The 18602-nt window shown below is 39.5% G+C and overlaps 1 protein-coding gene across 1 annotated transcript; it reads left to right on the top strand.

Moving 5' to 3' along the window:
* The first annotated feature begins 2022 nt into the window (after window positions 1-2022).
* On the top strand, window positions 2023-18004 carry TARS3 (threonyl-tRNA synthetase 3). Its single transcript, XM_032700421.1, has 19 exons — window positions 2023-2278; window positions 2947-3039; window positions 3821-4011; window positions 4567-4690; window positions 5831-5952; window positions 6767-6884; window positions 7471-7535; window positions 8206-8284; window positions 9389-9535; window positions 11046-11144; window positions 11463-11629; window positions 12142-12304; window positions 13198-13335; window positions 13773-13850; window positions 13950-14050; window positions 15157-15261; window positions 16051-16123; window positions 16816-16930; window positions 17050-18004. Exons 1-19 carry the CDS (start codon window positions 2033-2035, stop codon window positions 17196-17198), a joined length of 2373 nt encoding a protein of 790 aa, XP_032556312.1. The 5' UTR covers window positions 2023-2032; the 3' UTR covers window positions 17199-18004.
* Window positions 18005-18602: the final 598 nt, after the last annotated feature.

Raw genomic sequence — 18602 nt, 5'->3', positions numbered from 1 at the left:
CCGCTGTGGTGAAGGCGAGGTACTGCAAGTGTTTGGCGACTCGCGGGTGACGCCTCCTGACCGAAAGCGGCAACATCGACGTTCTCTGAGAGGGAAAGGGAGGGACAATTTTGGGGTAAAACCTGAGCTAGTCAGGGGATGTTTTAGGGAGTAATATCTGACTTCATGTATGTTTCTGAGGGAACAGCAGAGGCAAATTGGGAGGGGGAGCAGCGGTGGCTTTTTTTGACAGAAATGCTGAGGTAATTTAGAGGAAACAAAATCACGTTTTTTTCAGGGTGAATCCAGGGGTACTTTGGAGTTGAAAAAAGAGCTTCTCTGAGAGAAAGTCTGGGAACTCAGAGAAGACAGAGGCAGCATTTTGGACAGAAAATCTGGGATTACTCAGAGAGGACAGAGGTGACACTTTTAACTGAAAACCTGACATAATTTAGAGGGGACACAACCACTGTTTCATGTAGGGAAGTGTGAGGTGATGTAGAGGGGAGAGAGGTGGCATTTTCCTGTCTCATGTGCAGAAGATGGGCACTCCATGGGCAGCAAACCCTTTCTGTTCTGTTCCTTTGACTGGGAGGAATCTTCAGTCGTATTCAATTTTGGGAGGCAGACTCACAATTTCAGCACAATGGGAGTTATACAGTCCTCCTCAGCTCCAAGTCCTAAAGCCTGGCAACTCAAACCTCTTCAAATTATTTACCTTGGTGCCAAGTTCTGCAATTGGTGCAAATATGCTGCTAAGTTTCAGACAACTAATTTCATAAGAAATGGTGATAACCAGGAAGCACCCACTACAAGTAAGCTCTGATAGTGTTTATTTGACATTGAGGTCAAATAAGGATGCAATCTGACCCACACTTTTTGACATTGAAATTGCTGTATAATAATAATGAAGGGGGATGCAGCACAGACTGTTGGGGCCATGGGAACACTAACTAGTTATCCATATTTTCCCCCCTGACAATGTCTCTGTCTTTCTAAGGTATCTGGTAATTGTCATTCTCTTTTATTTGAATAATCTTTTGAAGGACCAAGACTTTGGTGATTTTACATGTAAGTCCTTTGCAAGCATGTATTCATATAAATGGTATTGTTAAAGTGTTGCTTTTCTGTGTTTTTAATAACAAATAAGCTCCACACATGCTAAATTGGGCATTTGGGAACATAAAGCAAACTTGAGATATTTTTTCCCCTCCGTGTTATAAACTCCTTGTCACATGCTCTGCAAAATGGCATGATCAGGATTTTGAGAATTAGTGATGCGATTCTTCGCTGCAGCCTCGGTTTATTCAGCTTCTTGTTTATGAGTGTTACGGAGAAAAGATTTGCAAAGAGCATTTTTAGATAAACTGAAGTGGGACCCCAACATGAGCTATCCAGAGAAGGGCAATGAAGATGGTGAAGGATCTGGAGCACAAGCTTGATGAGGAGCAGCTGAGGGAGCTGGGGGGGCTCAGCTTAGAGAAAAGGAGGCTCAAGGGGGACCTTCTCACTCTCTGCAACTCCCTGACAGGAGCGTGGAGCCAGGTGGGTGTCAGGTTCTGCTCCCAGGGAACAAGGGACAGGATAAGGGGACAGAGTCTTGAGTTGCGCCCCGGGAGATTTAGGTTGGACGTTAGGAAGAATTTCTTCACAGAAAGGGTGATTAGACACTGGAATGGGATTGCCTAGGGAGGTGGTGGAGTCACCATCCCTGGAGGTGTTTAAAGAACGACTGGAGGCGGCACTCGGTGCCATGGTCTGGCTGACACGGTGGTGTTCGGTCACGAGTTGGACTCGGTGGTCTCAGAGGCCTTTCCCAGCCTAATCCGTTCTGCGGATATCGGCACTTCCCAGCTGCTCACCGGCCTGGGAGCCGGGCGGGCGGGTACTTATTAATTAACACCACAGCAGCGAGGGCTACAAAGCAGAATTCTCTCAATGAGCACGGGCGATGAGAACAGTCCCGCCCCCTCAGGCCCCGGGGCCGGGCCCGGGCGGTGTCAGGGCGGATCGGGCGGGGCGGGGCCGGGCCCGGGGGCGGCGCGGGGCGAACATGGCGGCGGCCGAGGCGGCGGCGCTGAGGGTGTCGCGGCAGGAGAGGGAGCTGCGCTGGCTGGCGGCCGAGGTTGGGCGGCTGAAGGAGCCGCAGGAGCCGCGCTGCTCCGGCACCGCCAGCCCCGAGCTGCAGCGGCTGCGGGCCGAGAATGAGAAGCTGCGCTACCGCCTGCTGCACCTGCGCCGCAGCCTGGCGGCCGAGCTGGGCCGGGCGGCGCCGGCCGAGCCCCCGGGCGGCGCGGAGGTACAGCCCGGGGACGAGCGGGGGGCTCTGGGGCGTCCGGGCCCCAACGGGGAGGGAAGGGGCGGGACAGGGGCGCTCACGGACCCGTCAGCAGCCCGCGGGGGTCGCGGTGCTCAGGGGGTGCGAGCCTGTCGCGGTGTCCGCCCGCAGCACTGAACAGCGCTCCTGCCTTTGCGCGAGTGTCGCAGAATCTGAGAATGGGTTGGGTTGGGATCGTCTCGTTCCAGCCCCTTGCCGTGGGCAGCGACACCTTCCACTAGACCAGGTTGCTCAGAGCCCCATCCGACCTGGCTTTGAATACTTGCATGGACGTGGTACCCACAGCTTCTCTGAGCAACCTGTGCCAGATGTGACAGCGCTGAAAGTTGTCGCTGCTCAGTGCTTCCACCGTCTCTCTGGGGAGGTTTTGCCAGTGGTAGTTGTAGTAGTGCCATTGGGCACTACTTTACTTGGCCACTTTACCTGGCGAGTGGTTTTGCTGTGTCTGCAGAACATCAAAAAGATGCAGCTTAGATGTGTCATGAGAAGTCTCTGTGCTCAGGACATAACTTGTTCCCCTGGAATTGCCTTTTTAGCCCAGCGTTGTACTGGTCTGGTTTGGTTTAATGGTTGCTGGGAAAAGTCTTAAAGGCACAGCAGGTGTATAATTTGTATTATCACTGTTTCAGAAAGTCTGCAGTGCAAGTCCAACTGATGCAGTGAATCACAATAAAGAGGAAAAGAAAAAAGAAAATAAAGCTGTGAATCAACATCAGAATGATGTAAGTGGTTACTTTATACTACATAATAATAGAAGAAGGAGTGTTGTTTGACCAGGTTCAGAAAGGGTGCTCAAATCTGAAATACTTTGCTGTATTTTGAAATCCTAGATTTTGGGGAAAAGGCTTTCTATAGCATAGAGGAAAAAAAACCCCAACATTATTTAGGAGCTTCATCTTCTATTAGTAGGGTTACTTACACATTCTTAGATCTCTACTTTTTATGTAAGAAAAGGATTGGGGTTATTGGGAAATAAAGGTCATAATTCTGCAGTTCCTAAAGAGAGTGAAGGTTCATGAGCAGTTAAACAGCATGATGGCTGAAAGGATGTTGGCAACACTGGCTGTAGTGTTGAGCTTAATAACTCACCTTATGTTAAACTAGAGTAACCTTCACATGGACTATCTTCTTTGAATCTGATGCTTGGAATGGACTGGCAGAAGTGAGGGCTTGTTGGAGTGATTCAGATTTCTCTAGGACATCTGCTAAATGCAAATTCTGGGGCAGGAATATAGGCTGCTTTCTGAGGTCAAACCCACAAAGCCACTTAGGCCCAGATTGATGAAAGTGCATGGAAAATTGGAAAGCCACTATAAAATAAACAGAAATTTGGATGAGACTATCCTGTGTATAATTATTTACAAATGCTTTACTGCATTTTAGTATAAATTCTAGTACAGTGAAATCTGGTCCAAGCTGGGACCTCTGGGGGTGCACCAACACTGTGAATCCTTTATTTCTCTCACAAGTATGTATGTGTATAATCTAATTTATTTGTTACAGGTGCAGTGTGTGCCAAGCTTCATAGAAGACAGACTGAAGCTTTATGAAGCACTGAAAAAAGAACATGATGCTTTGCTAGCTTACAGAGCAGCCAACGAGAGCAAATCCATCAAAATTACTCTGACAGATGGAACGGTGGCTGAAGGGGAATCTTGGAAAACCACGCCATATCAATTAGCTGTAGGAATTAGGTAACCTGCAGATTCAAGGAGTTGTACTTTTGGAGTGATAAAACTGTTACTGTCATTTGTGTCTTACCTTGTGAAAAGTACATGTCACGGTCAGTGGATGGTGACTCTCTTAAATTTGTTTATTTGGAAAGCATTGAAACTTCAGCTTAATGCAGAATGAACAGGTGGTTGAAATTACTGTTCTGAGTGATGCTTGAGGTTCTGTGCTGGGATCATAATGCTTGCTTACAGTTAAAGAGTAAATCAGTGAGAGTGCTAGGAATTAACAGAGACATCTGAAGTTCTGTGAGTTACCAGATACAGTAGAACCTGTTGTATGAAGCAGTCTTTCCTCCAGATCCCCAGCACTGAAAGCTGTGGAATGAGTCTTCCCAAGACCTTAAGGTTCTTTACCTTAAAAGTGGAAAAGTGTTTAAGACCACCACAGAAACAAAAATTTAAGGTCTTCAGGTGCTACAAGATGTGGGTGTGATCTCACAGGGTTTAGAAACCTAAAGTCTTTTACAAATTGAACCTAAATCTTCAGGTCTCTTGTCATCTTCTCTGGTTTTTTAGTCAAGCATTGGCCTCGAATGCAGTCATAGCCAAAGTGAATGGTGAGCTGTGGGACCTGGATCGTCCACTGGAGGGAGATTGTACTCTAGAACTGCTGACCTTTGATGATGAAGAAGCAAAAGCTGTGAGTAAACACTCTCTGGTTTCTGCTTGATTAGAAGAACTAATGACATAAAATTGATTGCAGCATTAGTCTTTTAAAATCTTGAAGTTAAAAAAAAAAAGGCAGCAAAACTTTCAAGTAATGTTTTTCCCATGATTCAGTAAAGAAGATGAGATACTAATCTGAGAGTGTGCCTATAATCTGAGAGTGAATAAAATCTTAGTGTTCTTTTCATCCTTCTCTTTTACATAAACAGGTTATTTCTCAAATGAGATCATACAGAACATCTTGATTTGTATGCTAACTTGAAATAGTTTCATGTCTTCTAAGATGTGTTTTGTGGTTTGACTCAGTGCCTCTGAAGATCAGACAGTGAAAGCAAAGACTGTCTTACCGTTTTCTAAAAATTGTCCAATATTATATTTTGGTCATTAATAAAATCTTCCTCTCCTTGTACTGGCACTGTTTAATAAAGCCTTAAGTAGTCATATGTGAGTCAGTTAAACTATGAATATTCTTAGCAACATGCCCAAGATTTTATTTTAATGGGGTTCAGTCTGAAACCTTTGTTTATACACTAGAATTAGACTTCAGTTTTGTCAAGGAATTATTCATGTGATTAAGCTTGTCTTAGGCATTTCATGTAATGGCTTTATCTTGTAGCAGTGGCTCTCAATTAGTCCAAATTAGTAGAAACAGAACATAAGAATGGTATTGATCTACTGGGTTGTTGGCTCCCCTCTGCTGACATTCCAGGTAATGTACTTTACAGACCTATTAATAAATGTACTGAATGTGAACAGTGCAAGCTTAATTGGCTACACTGTTTTAGATCTGATTAGTGTTGCATAGAATGACTGGAAACTAACTTAAAAATGACCAAGGTGCAGTAAGTACTAAGTTGATGGGATAGCACACAGGTATAATCACAGTCTTTCAGACTGAAGTATGGTGGGCCTTTAATGCTACATCTGACATTATATCAGTCATTTAGAGTACTTCAAAATGAGAACAGGAAATTGTTTTACCTCTCTTAAAATTTAAACAACCTTAGTTCCAGTCTGTTTCCCATCTGCAGATGTACTTACTGGTTTGGTTTTTTTCTTTTTAGTTACACAATGCCATTGACCCCTTGGCTTGCTCACCTGACTTTATTTGCAGGTTTATTGGCATTCAAGTGCTCACATCCTTGGAGAGGCCATGGAAGGATATTTTGGGGGCTGCTTGTGCTATGGACCACCAATTGAGAATGGATTTTATTATGACATGTATATTGAAGATAGGTAAAATTTCAGTGTCTTAGAACTTTTATACTCTGTATTGAAGCTCAGTACTAGAATTATTTTGTTCTGTCAAGTTTCTGCATGTTAAAAGTAAAATTGTGTCTCTAATATGATTTGAAGCTGACAGGTTAGTCTTCTGTGTAGACACATAAATTGAGTGTGTGTGTATATTTAAATTCAGGAGCACTGTTCAGACACCTGCTCTGTAAGACTTGCAGCTGTTCAATGTTCTGTGGAAAAAATGTAGAGTGGGTAAAACTTTGTGAACTTCTGGGGACACAAAGGAGATGGAAACCAAACCCCCATGATTCTTCAAGGAAACCAAGTCACTTGTACCAAGGGCACATGTGCATGTAACTTGTAAAAGTGTTTACTACTTTTCTAATCCTTGTGCACAGCTTTACAATTCTGTTTTTTCCTTGTTTATCTTTCTGTAGTCAGGGAGAATACTGAATCTGCATCAGCTGATAAACAGACTCCTGCAGCTGGGTTGAGGCTTTTCTCCCCTCCTTTTTTTTCTTTTTCCTAAATCATACGTATACTTCAACCTGAAGGTCTTCCAGACATTTAATCATGTCAAAGACTATTTCAGGAATGATTGCAGTGGGTTTGTTTGGGGTGCTATTGTTTGTGTTTCGGAGTTTAGTGTCTGAAAATAGAGCTGATTGGAAGAAACTAAGAAAATACTGTGACAAATCACAACAACACATTTTTATGGTTTCAAATTAGCCCACTAGAAAGTGGTTAATTGAAAAAAAATGGGAGTGTCAAAATAATTAATTTATATTTCTTTTGCCTGTGTCTTTTTGTTTAGAGGTGTGTCTAGCACTGAATTCCCACTACTAGAGAACCACTGTAAAAATATCATAAAAGAGAAACAGGCTTTTGAAAGGCTGGAAGTCAAAAAGGAGACCCTGTTAGACATGTTTAAGGTAAATCTTTTGAGTAGCTGTGGTTCTGGTACAATGACCTTTTAAAATGTAACTTTTCTTAAAATTCTGCATGGGACTGACTCATCAGAATTTTACCTGTCTAGTAAAACAAAGAAAAAGAATGCCATCCTTTTCCCCCCTCTATTTCCTCTCAAATGTTCAAAATGTTTTTCAGGCACCAATAAAACCGATTTTTAATACACAAAACCACCTCAGGCTCAATGAGATGACAGATAAGTACACAAAAGGCACACATTCCTTCTGGCTCACTTGCAGAGACAGGTCAAAAAAGACTTCTGGTTTAGCCCCCTGTTTTATACAGTGAATATTGCCAGTCTCACTGTACTGTGTAGTTCAGGTGGTACTCACCATCCTCAACACACCCTCAGGGGACTGAGATCTTTTTGTCCCTCCCCTTATTTTACAACTCTTCTGAAAGGATGTTGGACTGTTGATTACAAGCTTGCTTTTTTTTAGTTGCAAGTATTTATTACTGATGCACTTGCATTATTAATACATCATTTTAAAAGATAATTTTGTTATCCATTTTATTGATATTTCTGACTTTTCATGTTTCCACACACAGTATAACAAGTTTAAGTGTCGTATCCTTAATGAGAAGGTGAAGACACCAACTACCACAATATACAGGTAAAGAAATATACTTCAAAAGTATTACAAAGTTTTTTTTATACTTAGTTTATTTAAACTGAGAGGAGAATAAATTGGGTTTTTTGTTTGTTTTTTTTATTCTGACCTCTGAATTCTTGTGTGATTGGGACTTAAGTTTGCAGTTAACATCATGAGATCTTTTCTCTGCTGGGACAGATTAGGTCTCAATTTGTGGGCAAATGGCAAATCCAGTTTTTAGTCATTCCCTCTGGTTTCAGTAAACTGATTAAAGTAGGTTACCACCCTTGACACTAACTCTTAGCTCATTGTGGGATGAGGAACCAGCTTACTCAGTTGCTCATTCCAATCAGTTGGAAAATGGAAAAACCATTTTTCTGTTTGATGTGCACAGTTTGAAATCTCCTGGGCCACTTTAACATGAAGTTCACATGTGGAACTATATGAATTGGTAACTGTGTTCTGATGCTCTTGATAATAGATCAACTGTGCTGAGCATTTACTGAGTGAATATCCCACTTCAGGTGGAATGCACAGCTGCATTTAGGGTGCACTGAACTTGCTGCATGTTGCATATTTGTATTTACTGCCATGTTGGAATGTGTCAAGCATGAACTTGTCACATTAGTGACTGTACAGAAAAATGTTGGAGAGTTTGGAAATGAGCACTTTTTTTTCCCTTGGCATATAGATGTGGCCCACTGATTGATCTCTGCAGGGGTCCACACGTCAGACACACTGGAAAAATAAAGGCTCTTAAAATAGTTAAGGTAAGTTAAAATTAAGTGTGCATTGAAACTGAAATAAAATAGGGTACAGTTGATTTATTTATATATTTATTTCTCCTGAGCTGATTATACTAGGGTCCTTTTATTGTTTTCTTTGTTTACTCTGAAAATAGTCCTTCATTTGTTTGCCAGCTCCCACTGTACTAGTAGAACTACAGACTTTAATCATTTGTCTGCATCCTAAGTTTACTGATTCTTGACTTTCATGGTAGCACATCAGTGAAAGTTAGCAGCATCTTTTTTTATCAGAGTATTAGTGTAGTAACATGCATGTTTAGACTGAAGAGTACTGCAAAAACACTGTAGCTAGTAGTGACTAGATTAGCTGTGGAACCAACTGTGCCATGCCCAGTAGAGAAGTGCAGAGCCTAAGCCCATGTGGCTGTGCTGTTCCAGCATCTCCAGCCATCACAAGCATTTATTGGGTCAGAAAGTACTGATTTGACCTCGTCAGATGGTACAGGAGGTAAAGTGGACACTGGCAGATCTGCAAGTGCTGCTGTTAAAAGATGGCATTGCTTACAGGAAAGGCAGAGACAGTGTTGGCAGAGGCCTCTGGTTTTGTGGTGTAGTTTAAGTTATTCACAGATGCTAATTTTGGTAACCTTATTAGGCTGACCTCATCAGAACATTAATCATAGTTGCTTTTGCTGGCTTCCTAACTGAAGTGTATGGAACTCTGAATTCCAGGGATTACGTGTTAGATTGTCAGAACAGCTCAGAATTAACTCTGAGAGTTAAGTTTGTTGTGTCTTTCATGTTTCCACACTGCATTGTGTTTTGAGTGTAAACAAGTGCTGCTTTTTTAGCTGCTATGGCATGGAATAATAAAGCACGATGTAAGTTGAAACAAGGTACCTAAGTAGAGTAAAAATATTCCTTGACCAGTCACTTTTGTTTGTCATCTGTATTAATATGCTGACTGAAAGGCACTGCGATATCTTTGTGTTATAAACAAAGGCTGAAAGACTGCATATGAATCTTCTCCCAAGGAAAAAAATAATAATGTTTGAATGTGTTAATGTTTATCCCTCCTTTCCCTGATATTATGTAATATTATCTTAAAGTCTGGGTTTTGTGTGTCAGAGTTCCTCTACATATTGGGAAGGAAAATCTGATATGGAAACTCTGCAGAGAATATATGGAATATCCTTTCCTGATAACAAAATGATGAAGGAATGGGAAAAAATACAGGAAGAAGCCAAAAACCGGGATCATAGGAAAATTGGAAAGGTACAGTATTCCATTGTCTACTTATTTTATAGTTCTATAATAGAATTCATTCTCTTTCCTTGTTTTTTAGTTTTGGTTTGGGTTTTTTTCCATTTTTGGTAGTTTGAATGAGAACTAGTTCTATATGCTTCTTGGTGTTGCTTACATTTTGAATTTTTCTTCTACAGACTCAACTTGTTGCTTGCATACGAGTATTAAACTAATGTTGGGAGGAAGTTAATGGGTTTAGTCCCTTGGTTTAGGGAAGTACATCTTAAAACTTTTAGTGTAGAGTCTACCTAAACCACTGTATTTTTTGTAGAAGAGAGAATTTATTTGAAATTGCATAAATAACACAGTTTGGTCTTTCTTTATTATAGGTATAAATAAAGTTTACACCTTTGCTATAGTTTTGTTGAGAGGGTGGAGCTATAGGGAGGGTATTTGGGAAAAGAAAGAAGCTTTGTGGATATGTAAAGGCACAATGAGCAGTACAGGTGAAAGGAGGGAGACATTTACTCAAAAAACTGTTGTATAAATGAAGGTCAGCATTGTTGGACAGGAGGATGGAGGCATTAACCTCTTGCTGCTCACTGGGAGACATGAAAGAAGAGTCTGCGGAGGGCCTTCACAAGCAGAGGGTGAACAACTGAGGTAACTCAGAAAAGGAAGAGACAATGAGAAATTTACAGAAAACAATAACAAAAAATTTTTAAAAAGTAGGAAAATGGTCTTTATGGAAGAGATCATGCTTATTTCTATTAAGTTATTAAGACTTGAATATTTCTGTAGTATTTGTTTGATTACTTCTATGCCTCTTCATAAACAAATGATCTAATTTCAATCAATCAGAGAGATTTTTCCCCCAGAGGGTGGTCAGGCACCGAACAGGCTCCCCAGGGCAGTGGGCACAGCACCAAGGCTGTCATAGCTCAAGGAACATTTGGATGATACTCTGAGGCACCTGGTGTGACTCTTGGGGATGGGCCTGTGCAGGGCCTGGAGTTGGACTCGATGATCCTTGTGGGTCCCTTCCAACTCGGCATATCCCATGAATTTATCTAGTGTTTGTGAATCTAGGATCTGTGATATTGAAGTGGGTAAAGCTCTCCGAAGATGTATCAGAGCCACACTGCTGAGCTTCTCTTTTTTGGAATCAAAATGCTGATAAGAAGTGAGTGGCTCACAAGCTTCAGCCATTATCCCTCATGTGTGATGGATATCTGCTTAATTGCTTTACTAAAGCAATTAAGGTTAATAAAGGTAAGATTAGATAAGACTTCAGGATTTTGGGGAAACGTGTTTTTACATAGTCAAAGAATCAAATGGAATTCAGTGTTATTACAAACTTCTAAGAGTAAGAACTGCAGACCAATTAACTGCTGTTGCTGAGAACTTGTGGACTTATATAAATCATCTTGTTTCTGTAATGTTTCATCTTTGTGAACAGTGTCTCAATGTGTGTGAGGCAGTTATGTTCTGCAGTTCTATCTGAATTGTTGTTAGAGCAATCTGGTTTTAATTTACCTAGGAGCAAGAACTCTTCTTCTTTCATGATTTGAGTCCTGGAAGCTGCTTTTTCCTCCCCAGAGGTGCCTTTCTTTATAACACACTCATGGATTTCATACGGGTGAGTATATGGTGATGTAACTTTTAAGAAGTTTAATATCAGTTGTCAGTCTTAAATTGACATTCATAGCACTGAGCTATCCACAGAAAAATAAGTATCTATGTATATAAATATTTACCAGATTTTCAGTATGATTATACAGATCTAACCTTTTTTGAAAATAGTGCAGAGTGAAGCTGTGCTTTTCCAGTTGTGCAAAACTTAGAGTAGTCCTTTAGTCTCTCTGTAAATTGCCATCATAATAACACAGTTTAAAAGAATCAAGCTTTAGCTTGTCAAAAGCTCTGTAACCTTTTAAATGGTGAATTTTTTCTACAGGGGGAGTATCACAGGCGTAATTTCACTGAAGTTGTGTCTCCAAACATCTTCAACAGTAAACTCTGGGAAGCTTCAGGACACTGGCAGCACTACAGTGAAAATATGTTCTCTTTTGAGATCGAGAAGGAAACTTTTGCCCTTAAACCCATGAATTGTCCTGGACATTGGTTTGTACTCTTAACTGGAAAACTTCTGATTTTCCTTCGTTTATCCTTTTTGAGGCTGAGGAGAATAAATGGAGTATTAATACATGTTGTCATGTATGTTCACAATAGACTACTAAGCCAACTGGGTGTGTTGAGGGGGCTTCTCTGACAGTGTCCCAGAAGTAAGTCTGCCCTAAGTGAGCTAGGTTTGTGCATGCTAATACTAGTCTGTACCACTAGTGAATACAAGTTGTTTTGGGTAGAGATAGGCATCAGATGTGCTGTACGAAGAAGGTACAGATGAACCAGTCTTGATTTACTCTTGCAGTGGTTTTTTTTTTCTAGGTGGTCTTCAGCAGTACATTCTGAGTGAAACACTTTTTCTGTTTGCCTGTCTTTTAGGGTGCAAACAACCTGAATGAATAAATGCTTAAAAATGGGATTACTGTCTGTATTGATCTTGGTTTATTTCTGTGTTATCTTAAATCTCCTGTAAGAAGGATAAAAGGAAGGCTCTTTCATGTTCCTTCTAGCTTGATGTTTGCCCACCGTCCCCGATCCTGGAGGGAATTGCCTCTTAGACTTGCAGATTTTGGAGTTCTGCACCGAAATGAGCTCTCTGGGACTTTAAGTGGCTTGACTCGTGTACGGCGCTTCCAGCAGGATGACGCTCACATCTTTTGCACAATGGAGCAGGTAAAGAAAATGACAACTCCAAAATACCAAGCACCTCCCACACCCCCACAAGTCAAAAAAAACCCCCAAACAAACCCTTTCTTCTCCCAGTGCAAACAGTAAACAAGTAAACAGGAAGAAATCCCTGAAGCTTCTTCCATTGTGTTGCTGTATAGCACAACGGTGCTTTTGATGGTTTCTTTTGGTACGTTTAGGTGCTTCCTTCTTAGATATTTGGTATTCCATATTTCTTAACTCTGCAATATTGCTGAACTCAATACCCTGTTGGACTTGGCTGCTTTGTTGCAAGTTTCTCAAATAGTAATGCCGTACTCAGTGTTCTTTATTTTTATTTTCTTCTTTAAAGTTACAAAATGCTCATATCAAAAGCAGAAAACAGTATTATCTGAGGGATCTTATTGTTTGTGAATTATGTAGTTAGATTTTCTGTATGGAATTTTTCCATTTAGAAAGATGCATTGGGCAACTAAATCCCAAAGAGTAAGATTTTTTTTTTTTATTTGCATCTTCCATCTGCCCCTGAAAAGAAAAAAGCTGTTGACCATGTTTTGTTTTCTATAGTAATGCTGAACAAATACTTTATTTTGTCAGTAATGCCATAGATTTCAGTGGAGCTACAGGTATAAATTGATGTGCTCTTGTCCATTCTGTTGGGTGTAATTTGGCTCCAGAAGTCCAAGCTTAACAAAAATATTACTTTTCTTGCTATGCTTTGAAGCCACAACACCTCAGTTCTCTCTTCACCTGTTACCTGAGTTTGGGTTTGTAGGATGTGGGTTTTAATTTTTTCTTATCTAATGGACTCTTTTATTCTGGTTATGATGAATTCAGTAGCTTCAATTACATTTTTATGTAAGTAACTTTTAACTAATATATTTTGTTTTGTGTTTAAGATTGAAGAAGAAATTGAGGGCTGTCTTGATTTCTTGAAGTCAGTATATGCTGTCTTTGGTTTTACTTTTCAACTACATCTTTCTACAAGACCCGAAAATTACCTTGGAGAGTTAGAGATCTGGGATCATGCAGAAAAGGTAATCCCTTTAAAAGCAAACAAACAAAGCAACCCCTTAATATTTGTATTTGCAGAGGTAGATATTTACATGAGTTCCTTCATGTTGAATGGTGAAATTGCTTACCTCAGATCCTAAATATTGTCCTTAGTGGGAATGCCTGTTGAAAAACATCACATTAAATCTAAAGGTACTGTATAAAAATGAGAACTTCCAGATTCTTACTTAGCCCCTTATCTTGAACTGGTTAGATTTCTGGGGTTTTTTTCTGATTAATCACATAATGTACAAGGAACTGCTATTCCAAGGTTACTTGTCATAAATGAACAAATGCTTGAGCAATAGGGGTTGTGCTGCCTGTTGGCTGCCTTTTGAATTTTAAAGGCAAATGCTTTGACTTCCAGTAATGAGAGACCCTGCTATACCTTCTTTAATTACTCTCTCACTTTTTTGATTAGCAACTTCAAAACAGCTTGAATAAATTTGGAGAGCAGTGGCTTTTGAATCCAGGAGATGGAGCATTTTATGGTCCTAAGGTCAGTGATTCAGTATTTTAATATAACTTTGAGGTAGACAAGAATGCAGACATACTGCAGGCAAACTATATTTAGTAACTGTGTTATTTTGCTTCACAGATTGATATTAAAATCAAAGATGCAATTGGGAGGTACCATCAATGTGCTACCATCCAACTTGACTTCCAGCTGCCCATTCGATTTAATCTTACTTATGTTGGGTGAGTGGTTAAGCTAAATTGCTTCCTCTTTTAAATGAAATAACAAATAAAAATAATCACAAATGCTTTCATTATCTGTAATTCCCATTATGTATTAATGCTGTGCTGCTCATTTAACAAATGATTAGCCTGGCAAGGAGAGTCACGAGCTTGAAGATCTTTCCTCGATGTAACGATAGCTCACTTAAATTGAAATGCTGCTGAGTGCAGGAAAATCTCACCAGCTGTCTTGTCTGCCAGTTCGTATATAATGCTAAAATAACCTCAGCTGAGTCACTTTTCACTTTCAGCCCAGTCATAGCGTCTCCTTGGAAGACATACCATACAAATTCAAACATGCCTTAAGGAGCTGCTGCGTTTGTACTAAGTACTTCTTTGTTTTTATTGGGTAAAACTAGTTAACTTTGAACATAAACCAAATACAAACAGTTTTTAGTGAAAATCTCACTTTGGCTTCCAGCTAGAAAGATGGATTTTTATCCACTGAGCAGATTAATCTTAATATCATGTCAACTTGAATACACATTTTCTGGCTTGTTTTTCTTGTAGTGTTTGTTTTTTGCATATTATCAAGATATCGATAGGGAAGACAGAATAAGAATCTTTGTTACTTTTTGGTCCTGCTGCATGTTCTGCACTAGATGCCATAGATTTTTAGTAGGTGATGGTACTGTTGCAAACAGCTGGCTTTTTTTTAATCACAGTATTGTAATTTAAGCAAAGTAATGAACGGGTGAGGTTCAAAAGGGCAGGTAAGGTCCTGTGCAACAAAATAAAAGCAAGTCATAGTGGAAGAGGGAGAACAAGGAAGAACATAAAATATTAAAATGCACAGAAATGGTGCTGAGTCAGTCGAGTGTCTTTTCAAATTTAAGAGTTAGTGTCTGTGCCACTTGCCATAGGCATGATTATTTTAAGTCACTGTGATTATTCAGTATTCCTTTAAAAGCCTAGATGACTTAAAGGACATTTCTAATAAAAAGAGTAGATTTTGCCTAAGTATAACTAACTAAATTTTGTCCTTCTGTTAAAAGTAGAATCAAAAACACATGTGTGAGCTAAGACAACTTCAGTTTTTTTAAAAATTTTACTTGCTTTTTTTTCAGTAAGGATGGTGACGATAAGAAAAGGCCAGTGATTATTCACAGAGCTATTTTGGGATCTGTGGAGAGGATGATAGCTATTCTAGCAGAAAATTATGGAGGAAAATGGTATGTAGCACAAATGGACTTCTAAGAAGTGTTTAACAAAGTGCAGATCCTTCCTGATGTCCCATACATTATAATGCAAAAATAATATCCCTAGAATTTGCTCCAAATTAGTAGGTAAGATTACAAAATAAGTCCAGTTTTCTACTCTGAGTTGTAACTAGTTTGTTATTAGAAATTCAATTTCATGAGACTAAAGAAAAAAAGCAGAATAATGCAGAAATGAGAATTGTAATTGAATGTGTAAGTCCTGCATTATTTTTGTTCCGTTTTTTCCTAGAAATCATGCTTTTGTACTGGGAAGATGTCAGACATATGTAAAGCAATTATTTGTGTATATATACAGACATGAATTAGTCCTAATATATGAAATATTTTTTGTACTTCTGAGATGGGTTGGCTTATATTGAATAAGCTCTGAAGGTATTTTTTCATGAATATGTTTCAAGTATTAAGGAATAGTTAATTCTTAGTTTCAATCACTTATCTCTCTCACTGTCCACTTTTGACTGTAAAGTTAAAAATGAAAATTATGTGAAAAAAATTCTGTTTAAAAATGTGAAGTCAGCCAGGAAGAGAACAGAAAGTCCAAGTTCTGCAGTTGTCATTTTACTGGAATCAATCCATTTGCTATTTCACGTGAACTTGAAAACACGAAGGTAACATACTACCCAACATAGCCAACATAAAGATTTCTGTAAAGTAAAGGAATTATTACTGTGGAACACAGCTGTGGTTATGAATGCAAGTGTCAAGTGCACATTTATCCCATGTGTCCCTCATGCTCTCCAGGCCCCTCTGGTTGTCCCCACGGCAGGTCATGGTGGTGCCCGTGGGACCGACATCGGAAGAGTATGCCCAGCAGGTGAGAGCAGGGCAATTCTAATGGATCCTCAGGGACTTGTTCCAGAGCAGAGAATGAATGCTTTAAGGATTTTGAAGACTTATTTGGGGGGGGGAGAAGTAAATTTTTCAATATACAATTTCCAGTCTAAAACTTGGGTAAGCCTGAGTAAGGGGTATGTAGCTTTAAGTGGTTTGAGTTCTGTTATTATGGACATAATTATTAAAGGAAAAAACATTCTGGATGACAACTAATGCTTCATTACACTACTATCAGCTTAAAGTAGAGAGGGAGCCAGTTTCATCCATTTCCCACTGTGTATATTCTTGACTACATCACTTTTGACCATGGTAGGTTTTACCCCTCTCCCCTGCTTCTCTTTTAATACAAGAATAAGTGGGTTTGTTCCTTCTGCTTTTTCTGCTTTCTCAGACTGAGGACACATTTTGAACACTGAGCAGTGTAGCTGCCTGAGGACAGCAGCACATATTTGATATGGATGTTAACCTTCCAGTTGTAGTCCTGCTAAGCCCTTAAGTGTGTGTTCAGTTTTCTTCAGATAAAGTCACTGAATTCCTTGCACTGATTCATAAGAGCAAAATTATGCACATACATGAATTAATTATTGGGAGAGATCAGTAATTATAGGATGTACAAATGTATGTTTTAAAATATATAGTAATACTGAGAGTGTTTTGGTTTGGTTTTTTTAGGTTTGCAACCAATTTTTTGAAGCTGGATTTATGTCAGATGTGGATCTAGATCAAAGTTGCACATTAAACAAGAAAATTAGAAATGCACAGCTGGCTCAGTATAACTTCATTTTAGGTAGGTAATTGCAGCATCTTGCATTGAATATCACTTAAGTTTTAATGTTAGACATCGAGTTTGTCTAGAGACTCATTTTGTAATGTAAATAGTTTCATATTATGTTCTATGTCTTGCAGTGGTTGGAGAAAAGGAGAAAGCAAATAATGCTGTCAACGTGCGAACAAGAGACAACAAAGTTCATGGAGAGATTTTGGTGTCTTCTGCTATTGAAAAACTCAAGAAACTTAAGAGTTCACATATTCCAAATGCAGAAGAAGAATTCTGACATTGCTGTTGGAGAAAAAAAATAATATTAGCTGCCCGTGGGAAATATTTCTTGTGCACATCAGTGATGCTCATCTGAGAGAATTTTCATTTAATGGATACACAAAATAAGCCAGCGTAGCAATGTTGGTGCTCCAGGAAAAGCATGAGAGGACAGATGCACCTGCCAGCTCCTTTAGCAATCACATGGGTTTCCAATCTGCCTGAGTCAGAGAATGCTTGCTCAAAAAGTCCTACACCTCTAATAAGATATGTTGGGTTTGCTGTGGAAGTAAATCAGGGCTGCACGACCCCCAGGAACAGGAGGCTGGGAAGGGCAGTGGCTGCTGTGGGAATGCTGAGCTCCCTCCCTCCCAGGGCAGGTGCATACCTGTGTTACAGAATGCAGAGCTTGGTGGTCAGTTGGTGCCTGAGGAGCAGTTTGGTTTAGTTTTTTTTCTAGCTCCAGATTGTGACAAAAAACTTTTGTGGGGGGAATAGCTTCGTTGTTTCAGAATCTGTTCACAGACTACAAATACTTTGATGTCTTTGGAAGTCTCAGTGAAACAAGGCACTGATGGAGTTGGTGTGATAACTGGTTGCTGCAAAGGTGGTTGCCAAGAATGCAGTTGAATTACTCCCCATATCTGTGTGTCAAGTGTTTTGTTTTTGCCTGTGTTTGCTGTTGATTTGGCTTTTTCCTAAAACAAAAAAACTTCAAAAAACCTTTTTGCGTGTAATTTATTGTTGCATTTGCTGGGGATACTGAGAGCACTGAGAAGGAGCAGAGGACAATTCTAATATTAAAACAGCATGTTGGAATTTAAATTTGCTATATTTCTGTTTTGTTTATGCTTATAAATGATTTTTAAAGATGCCATTGCAGGCAATTGAACTGGATTTTTTCTGAGATTTTACCATGATTTTTTTTTTCACTTTCATATGCTGTTTTCTAGTTGAATGGCTTAGATAGTGTTAAATGTGTTGCTCAGTTATCTAAGCTATACAGCTGTGATTTAAATAGTTGTGATTTAAATGCCACAGCCATAAAGCAGAAAATACTATTTAGTGCATAAATGTTACACAGATGCAAAGCTTGTGTTTTACTTCTGCCTGACACTTGTACAGACTTGTGTTTAATAGGCCTTTGTTTAGTTTGGTATTTGTTTGGGTTTGTGCATCTCTTTTTATCTCCTGCTTTTAGAAGAAAAGGAAAAAAAATAGAAGGAACGAGTGGTGGGAAAGCTTTGCATTCCACTTAACGGTGTGTGGAGAGTGATTTTTATTTATATTTCTATATTTTATGTATAAAATTATTTGGACTAGAGCTTATGTGATGCATGTGTGATATATTCAGACTGCAGAATTCAACTACTGGGTTCGTTTTTCTTACAGTGAATTTCTAGGTTTTGCAAGTATCAAACTT

Source organism: Chiroxiphia lanceolata, chromosome 12, assembly GCF_009829145.1.
Source record: "Chiroxiphia lanceolata isolate bChiLan1 chromosome 12, bChiLan1.pri, whole genome shotgun sequence".
Classification (NCBI taxonomy): Eukaryota; Metazoa; Chordata; class Aves; order Passeriformes; family Pipridae; genus Chiroxiphia; species Chiroxiphia lanceolata.
The sequence above is the reverse complement of the archived record's forward strand: the minus strand, read 5'-3'. Positions and strand labels throughout refer to the sequence as shown.

Bases quoted from the DNA above. Each gene is read 5' to 3' on its own strand.
- TARS3 (XM_032700421.1), top strand. From the start codon at position 2,033: ATGGCGGCGGCCGAGGCGGCGGCGCTGAGGGTGTCGCGGCAGGAGAGG. The intron at 6,885-7,470 runs GTAAATCTTTTG...TTCCACACACAG, and splicing joins CCCTGTTAGACATGTTTAAG to TATAACAAGTTTAAGTGTCG. The intron at 7,536-8,205 runs GTAAAGAAATAT...CTTGGCATATAG, and splicing joins CCAACTACCACAATATACAG to ATGTGGCCCACTGATTGATC.